Raw genomic sequence first — 8,996 nt, 5'->3', positions numbered from 1 at the left:
CATGCCTCTGGCTGCTGGGTCTTGGGGACAGTCCAAGAGCTCTGGAAGAAAGGCTGGGAAGTGTGGCTCAGCATAGCAACAGTTCAAGAGAGTTACGGAAATCTTTCCAAATGTAAAAACTGATAAATCTGTACTAGTTGAATATCAGGGCTGTGAATTTTTTTTTAATCTTATATATGGATAGTAATAAGTGAAAGTAATTTGAAGAAAATATCATCTCTATACAAGCCCCTTTAATGTTAAAATAAGAAATGCTTATTTCTGACCTGCTGTGAAGTCTGGGAACTATGAATGCTCTGGACCAGTTGCCTCAAATAATATGCTTCTTACTGAGCGAGAGGTCTCTCATACTTTAAAATAATAATACTTTTTTTTTTCTTTTTTTGTGTGTGTTATGTGTGTGGTACTGGGGATGGAACCTGGGGACACTTTACCACTGAGTTGCATCTTCTGCCCTTTTTATTTTTTGAGATATGGTCTCACTAAGTTGCCTAGGTTATCTTCAAACTTGCAATACTCCTGCCTCAGCCTCCCCAATTGCTGGGATTACAGGTGTGTGCTTCTGCACCTGGCTCCAAAAGGCTTCTTAGGAATCACTGAATCATTGGGTGTGATGGTGCATGCCTGTAATTCTAGCAACTTGGGAGGCTGAGGCAGGAGGATCATAAGTTCAAGGCCAACCCTAGCAACTTAGCAAGGCTCTGAGCAACTTAATGAGACCTTGTCTCAAAAAAAAAAAAAAAAAAAAAAAAAGTCTGGGTATGTAGCTCAGTGGCATAGTGCCCCTGGGTTCAATTCCTAGTATGAAAAAAAAAAATCACTGAATTACCTTGATAAAAACTGAACACATGGCATCAAAGCCCTTATCAGTCCCTTTGATTTTTCCTTATCATTGAAGGCAAAGGAAACTTGGAGTTTTAGAAGCTGCTTGCCCTTCTTAGATCCCAAATATGCCTATGTGTACCCATCTTTTTTCTTTAATTTATCCAAATGAGTAATTATTGAAGTGTACTATATTTTTCTTCTTCTTCTGGTACTAGGAATTGAACCCAGAACCTCACGCAATAGGCAAGTGCTCTACCACTGAGCTATTTGTCAAGTCCCTGAAAGTGGACTACTTGTAAAGAAGGCACTTTAAGAACAGAGAGAGAAATAAGGCCAGGACTCTATTACCTACAGGGAATCTTTATGTTCTACTTGTAGTCAGTTTTTCCATTAAGAGCTCTGGATGAGGTTTTTAGTTCTCTATTTTTTATTTGGTTGCATTTTTTTTAAAAAGATTAGTTTTAACCCTTTGTAAATTAAAAAAAATTAAGATTTCAACCTAAGGTATAATAATGCTTAGGGGAAGCAAAGATCCTCAAATATGATTTTTTAAAAAAAAATTCAATAAGGAGCTCAAAATTGGATAACTAAGGGTTTTTAAATACATTTTTTGTTATCACTTACATGACCTCCAATTTATATATAGTGTTATTTTAAGCACAGAGACTAAACTCAAACAAAGTTAATTTGTTGATCTCAATGAAAACATTTCATTCAGAATCAGAGAATTTTAAAACTTCAAACGACTTCCAAGATCTCTTAGTTCCACTTTCAGATAGATTGTTACTTGTTCAGTGTTTCACAGCTTGTTAGGAGAGACCTAATACGGCCTTTTTTTAATACCCAGCACAGCTATCTTTTAATCATACAACATCAGTAGCACTAGCAGATATAAGACCTTAATGGCTGAAAAGATTCAAAATCACAAGGACCAAGGAAAAGGAAGACTCAAGGATGACAGCAATTTCTGTCATTAAAAGTCAGCTCCTGGGCACCCAAATTTAACTACAAGAGGACCAGCTATGTGTCTTGAGTCATTTGGGACTTTGAAAGTGTAGTTTGAATCCTATCCTTAGCATTTACCAGCTGTGGGTCAGGAGTCATGCTATTTAGTTAATCCTCTGAGCTCCAGCTTCTTCAACTATAGAATGGGGATAATTATTAACTCAAGAGCTGTCATGCACTAAATAACTAAAGTGGCTGATATTTCATAGGGACTCTATAAATGTCAGTCCTCTTTTTGGTTTACAATTCCTAAGTTAAATTTTAGTAAAAGATGATGGAATTTGATTAACTATCTGGGACATGACCAGTTATTTTCCTTGCTTGTAAAATGTTTACCCACATTAGCTATTGAAAACTAAATCACAGACTATGAATCAAATGATATCTATTTAATGTGTTAAAAAATCTAATCACAGATTCATCCTTTAGGATCTACAAGTTAACAATCAAGGGGAACACTATTGAAATTATTTTACAGTCATAAAGCCAGGAATTAGTCTGAAAGTTGATCAAAACAAAATGTATTTTAGTTCAGTTTCATAGTCCTACAATTAATAGACAGTTATATTTTAGTTGAAGATTCTGTTTAAATATCGAATGAAGGCTGGATTGCATGGCACAAGGGCCTGCATCCTGGCTGAGAGTATTTTTACCTCTAAAGTTTCATTTAGGGTCAAATGAGCAGAAACCTTACACCGTTAGTTAACATTTAACCAACTGTGCAGTGGTTTAAGCTAATGTTAGCACTACATCTGGAAGCATCACGTCAGTGAGTTAAGAGGCAGCACAGTTACTACTGCAGTGGCTGAGAGGAGCAAACTCTTCCATTTTACAAATACTTTATTTGTACTGAGAGAGAGAGTATGTCTTGCTGAAAGGGATCTATGTTACTATTTGATTTAAAAAAAAAAATTTCCAAGGATCTAAATCTACAAACACAACGTGATATCCAAGGCCACCAAAATCTGGCATCAGAGTGAACTCCTAGTTCAGGCCTGGTACTTTTCCACTGTCCAAGTCTTTGTCAGTGCCTATCCCAGCACCTCTCTTCCCCCAAGCAGGAAATCAAACCCCCTTCCCAGCAATCTTGCTGAGGCTTCCAGGCAGGGAATGTAGTACTGATAAGATTACAGCTCTTGGTCTTTAGCTATCACTTGTCAGTAATTAATTTCTCAAATATGCATGCCATTAACTTAGTCCCTAAATGCCCAGGGTTAATGACATGCATTTACATATAACAGGTACTTGAAGTATTTGAGTAAGAGATTCAGTCTTAAAATGTGTCATTTTCCATCTTTTGAATAGCACCTGATAAGCCAATTTAAAAGAGTATTTGAGAAATCTGTTAACAAACAATTACTTTATAAAGATACTAAAAATGTCCCATTCCTTTTTAGGGCAATTTGAGGATTAAAGTTTTTTAAAAAGAACATTGGGACAAAAAGCCACTGAACACTGAATCTTAGGTCTAAAGAAAATTTTAGTTCCTACAAGAACTCCATGGTGATGAAGACAGAAGTGTTTGGAATACTATAATTTTCTATTTTAAATGTCAAGAATAGCAATAAGCAAATGGAGCCAATGAAATTTAAGAGAAGAGAAAATGTAATTTTCACTCCTGGTTAATTACTGATGTTGAAAGAATGTGGAACCATTTTTATTGTCAACATAGTAGATTATGTGTTTTTCACAGTGGAAAGCTATTACAAGGATCTTCAACTCCAAGCTCACTTCACACATACATTTGATGGAGGTTAACTTATTTTGAATACTATATTAAGAGGATTGTTGTGATAATGTAACTGAGGAGCCCTCTGTAGTAGTTTTCAGTGCTGTAGTTTCTTGAAGGTAAGCCAAGAATTTTTGTATTCCTCACTGCATTTATCATACATTGGGTAATTAATCTGTAATGTATACATAAAATTCTGAGGCAAGAATGTGAGAGAGAAAAGGAAGGGGTCAGGGGTCTATGTGGGAGGTCAATGGCTCCAAAGAAAGCACCTGAACCCACCAGTCCTGCCTACACAGCTACTTGCTGCTCTTAAGCAATCAGTTACCTTGTTCCTGAAATATGGCTACTCATGCCTACCTCTAAGGCTTGTGTAAGGGATTTGTAGACTTCCTGACACATAACAACAACATGATGCTTCTTTTTGAACACATATGTAATTAGTACTTACACTATCAGGTGTTGTTCTGGGAAGACAGCATAAAGGTTAGTGTAGTGCCAGCTGCCAAAATGACCCATCGATATGACATGGTGGGTGGAGAGAAATGCTGCAGAAATCATCTCAAAGAAGGTAAGGAGATAGAATAACAGATGAGGTGGGTGCATGCTGGCTGCAGTATGCTCATATCGTGTTCAGAGAAGCCTTCTCTGGTAGTACTTTCTGGCAGCCAAGCCAGGAAACCTGCCTGGACCATGGCTGGCTGGATGCAGATGCCAGTCTGCATAAGAAATAAGCAAATGAGCTTATACTGAACATCTATGTATACTTGAAAAGATAACACATAGTTGCTATTACCAAATGCTGCAATCATGATGGATTAATGCATGGGAAATGAATAATGCCTGCCATTGTTCCTTAATTCGAATGTGCTTCAACTAGATGTAGTAGTTGAGTTTCATGAAAATTCGGTTTCTGTAAGTCAAAAATGGTGGAACATTATCATAAGGTTCAATGGATTTGCTGGATAGGGATGGTGAAAAGGCAAAGTACATGAGCTCTGGAAAATAACTGGATTTGAATCTCAAAACTCAGGACTCATTAGCTATAGTCCTGAGCAAGCTATTTAACCTTTTTCTCCTTGGGTTTCCTCTTACAGGGTAACAGTATAATCTAAGCTACAAGACTGTACCAATAATTGAATAAAATATATAGGTAAAATATTTAGCTCAGGGCCCAAGAAATTAATAAACAATGAACCAACTAAGAAGGGGGATTGTGTCATTTACATAAGCAAATGATTAATTCTGCATCACAATGGTTCTTTTCTAGGTACTCAAACTGTATTTTACACAGTTTTTGATCAAATTATTCTTCCCTGTGTTTACACAATTCATTCCTTAAATAGATAGCTAAGAAGGTCAATATTCTATGGCTCTAGGCGAGGTTATGGCCTTGGGGAATTAAAAATATTTCATGTTACATGTGTTTAACTTTGTCTACCAATGCTATTCCATTCCCTTTACCCAAGTAATATAATTATAAAATAAGAAAAAGAACTCTGTAGCTTTTCAATTAGAGTCAGAAGCTGCTGGCTAAAGAAATATTTGCTCAAAATTCTTTTAATACCTTGAGCACAACACATAGAAGTGCTCTTCAGATGTGTAAAGCAGTTTGACAGTAAGGCACCGCTAAATTCACAGTAAGGCATGATTAGCCACTCCTAACTCTCAAATGGGTAATTTGATATTAAATAATTGTGTGTGCATTAATTGAACACATTATAAAGAACTTGCAACGAAACGCAGACGCAAATGTAGTAACTGGCAAGTTTCATAAATCAAAAAGGACTTCACGGTTGCAATTCACAAAATTGTGCCCCAAGCAATTTTTAAGTATTTGAAATCCGTTGTATTTTATGGAAAAACCTCTTGCCCTCGATATTTTTCAAGTCTGTAAAAATAAATGTTGACTTTTGCTTTTCAAACTGTATATGCTCTTTCTTTCATACGGTGACTTCATTCTATTACACAACCCTGATGCCATCTCGAAGCAAAGCATCTCAAAACACTGTTTAAGCTCCCCTCCTTACTCAGTCCACCGCTGCGTTCACTGCTGCACCTAATTCGCTTTCTAAATAACGGAACCGCGCAACAAGCTTCCCCTCCCGAGGGCGCGCGTCCCGCCGCCCACGCCGCCCGTGGGTGCGCACGCGTGACTGCGCGCGGATAGCCGGGTCCCCGCCCAGCGCTCCAAGGCTACTTTCCAGCTTCCCAGCGGATGGCCGCGCCACGGGGAGCGCAGGCGACGACGGGAGGGTCGTCACGCGCGGCTCCACCCGGGAGCGGCGCGCCCAGTAGGCGCCTGCGGAGCCCTGCGGAGGCACGCTGCGGCGCGGCCAGGGACCCAACTCAGGCCTGCCCGCCCCACCCGCAGTCATGACCCGGACTCGTTCCTGAATAGAGACCGACGCCGCGCGGGTCCGACGGGCCGGCGCACGGTGCGAAGCCACCCAGCCCCCAACACCCAGGGCCCCGAGCTGGGGAGGCTAGGAACGGCCCTTCCTGTCACGGCACGAGGCGGTCGCCGCCCCCCTCCCCACGCAGGCGCGCTCCGGGCCCCGCCCCCGCCGCGCGCTCGCGGGCCCGGCGGGGCGGGGCGACCCTCGGAAGGGGCGTGACCACAAGCCTCGCCGCGCGCACGCGCTCTCGCGCCCCACGGCTACGTGTCGGGCCACGTGACGCCCACCCCGAGAGTCCCCCCTTGAAGCAACAGGACGTTAAAAAAAAAAAAAAATCTCTTTTCGGGGGATAGCGGGGAGGGTGGACGAGAGGTTTTAAAAAAACTATAGTAACGTGGGGGAGGCGAAGGCCGCCGGCGGCGAGCGCAGCGCCGGCGCGTCGTGGCGCGTCCCGGGGAATTCCTCTCGTCGACCGCGCCCGCCCGACCGCGCCCGCGGCCCCGGCTCCCGGCGGCAGAGCGCGGGGGTGGCCCGGCCCCCGCCCCACACGCCCGCGGCCCCCACCCACGGCGCCCCCCGCCCCTCGCCCTCGGTCACCCGTCCCGGCACCCAGGCCGCCCGAGCCGGATCGGGAGGGCAGCACGGCGCCAGTGGCCGGGCCGGGGGCGGTGGGCGGCGGGAGCGCGCCGGCCGGGCCCCGCTAACGGCCGCCCTGCGCGGCCCCGCCCGCCCCCGCCCCCGGCCCTCCCGCCGCCCCTCCCCCCGCCGCCGGCAGCGCCGCCTGAACTGAGGCGAACTCCGCCGCCAAGTGAGTGAGGAGGAGGAGAGGAGGAGGAGGAAGAGGAGGAGCGCAGTCGGAGCGCGGCGGCAGCGGCAGAGCGCCGCGGCGGGGACAGCAGAGAGCCCGAGCCCGCGCACCGGCGGCGGCGCTGAGCGGCGCGACAGCAGCAGCGGCGGCCCGGTCCAGCGCGGCGCAGCGGCCCGCGCCGCACTCGGAGACCCGCCTCCGCCGCCGGCCTCGCGAGGGAGCGCCGCCCGGGCGGCCGAGGGCTGCCGGAGCGCGTCGGGCGGCGGAAAGTGCCTGCGGGGGGCGGGCGGGCGCGCGGAGCCGGCCGCCGCGGGGCTCGGCGCGGGGCCCGGAGCGGGAGCCGGCGCGGAGCGGGACGCCGCGTCCCGAGCGGCCGGCGGCCGGGGCTCGCCCCCGCCCCTCCCTCCTCTCCGGCGGCGGCGGCGGCGGGCGGAGTGAGCTGCGGAGCCTGGAATATGGTCGGGGAAATGGAAACGAAGGAGAAGCCGAAGCCCACCCCAGATTATCTGATGCAGCTGATGAACGACAAGAAGCTCATGAGCAGCCTGCCCAACTTCTGCGGGATCTTCAACCACCTCGAGCGGCTGCTGGACGAAGGTGAGCGGCCCGGCGGGCCCGGCCCGCCCGGGACGGAGGGGCGGCGGGAAGGTCACGGCCGGGCGGGACGCGCGCCCCGGGACCGGGAGGCCGGCGGCGGCGGCGGGCGGGCGCACAAAGGCGGCCGGCGCGCGGCGGGCGGGGACTGGGGCCCCTCCGGGCCCGGTGGCGGCGCGGGGAGGCGGCCGCGGCGGCGCAGGCCGGGGTCCCGGGCCACCCTCCCGCCGGCCGTCGGGTTCTGCGGGCGGCCGCGCAGTCGTGCGGGCGGGACCCTCGGGCCTCCAGCCACGCCGTGGCCGGGCGAGCTCGGAGTGCCCGCGGGGAGCACTTCTGCCCTTTTGTTGGGGAAGCGAGAGCAGTTGGGGAGTTTGACTTCACTTTTTGGGGGTGGGGTACGAAATGCCGCGCGCTCGGCCCGGGACACGGCCCGGGGCCGAGGGAACTGGGGCGGTGGGCGTGCTCCGGGCCGCCGCCCGGGGTCGGCCCGGAGAAAGCCCCAAGGAGCGAAAGTTTGCGAGAGCTGCGTGGCGGGGCGCCGCGGGCCGGAGATTGACGGCGGCCGACGCCGAGCTGGCCAAGTTGCGGCGGCCCGAGCGCAGACGCCCGCAGCCGCGAGGCGGCCCGCGGACTCGGCGCACGCAGCGGAGTTGGTGCCGGAGCTGCCGGCCGCCCGAGGACGCCGAGGCCGCGCGCCGCGGGGACGCACCGCCGGCCCCAGGTTTCCCAGGAATTTCGAGGTTTTTCACGTAGAGCCCGGGAAAGGAGAGGAGCCCAGGGAGTTGGAATGTCATGGAGGAACAAAAGACCGGAATATCTCCCTGGTAAAAGGGAGTTAGAGAGATCTCCGCAGCTTTTGTTGACTCGAAAGTCAAAGAAGCGGTTCTAAAATGGGAAACCTTGAGGTGCTGCTGCCTTGTTTGGCTTAGGTGTTAAACGTACAGCAGCAACGCACCTGGCAGCGGGCGCTTGCCACCCTTGGATCAGCCTATCTGTTCATCCCAAATTGTTCCGGAGAAAACGAGCTGGCCCTTTAAGGGGCTCTGCTTTTCCTATTTGTGTTGGCATTTGAAAGATTGTGGAGGCAGAAAACTTTCTGGAATGTCAAAAAAAAAAAAAAAAAAAAAAAAAGCAAGCTGGAACTCTTAAATTGAATATTTCCCAATGTGAGCGCTAAGGGGCGCCAGTTATTTTTTTTTAAACCATGGAAACGTTTGCAACAAAATGTGTATGTAGTATACTCAATAATCTGACCTGTGTTAAAGTTTAGTTGAAACTTAAAGATGATTTCATCTGCCGTTATGTGTTCATAAATGTTTACAAACATGGAAAACACTCGGTACGCAGTTTTTTTCCCACCTTGGCCTATTTTGGTTAAGTTAAAGTTTAAGGAATATTAGTAACAACTTCTAGTTAAAAATATTTAAATACAGTTGTTTAGAAAGAATCCTTTTATATACATTAAAACGAACACTGATCTTGACAATACTTAGAGTTAATTAAATTTTATTCCCAAAATGCTAAATTAAGTTGAACGGCATAGGAAACTATAAAAGTCAGGAAATACTTGTATTGTTTATGTGCTACTTAAAATACTAAGTAATTTGAGTTATAATTTGACCAAAGGGTTTCTCAT

General features: G+C 47.9%; 1 protein-coding gene across 6 annotated transcripts in view; it reads left to right on the top strand.

The window, feature by feature from the left end:
* The first annotated feature begins 7,111 nt into the window (after nt 1-7,111).
* Nucleotides 7,112-8,996, top strand: part of Qki (QKI, KH domain containing RNA binding) — a 136,829-nt gene continuing 134,944 nt past the window's right edge. For all 6 annotated transcript variants that reach the window (XR_013344201.1, XR_003301179.2, XR_013344200.1 and 3 more), the window contains exon 1: nt 7,112-7,363. Coding sequence is in view for 3 of the 6 variants with exons in the window: in XM_026393159.2 (XP_026248944.1) it covers nt 7,222-7,363 (142 nt within the window). In the remaining 3 variants the exon portion in view is untranslated. The remainder of the gene's footprint in view (nt 7,364-8,996) is intronic.

This window comes from Urocitellus parryii, chromosome 8, assembly GCF_045843805.1.
Source record: "Urocitellus parryii isolate mUroPar1 chromosome 8, mUroPar1.hap1, whole genome shotgun sequence".
Classification (NCBI taxonomy): Eukaryota; Metazoa; Chordata; class Mammalia; order Rodentia; family Sciuridae; genus Urocitellus; species Urocitellus parryii.
Note: the sequence above shows the minus strand (reverse complement) of the source record. Positions and strands in the feature narration are given on the sequence as shown.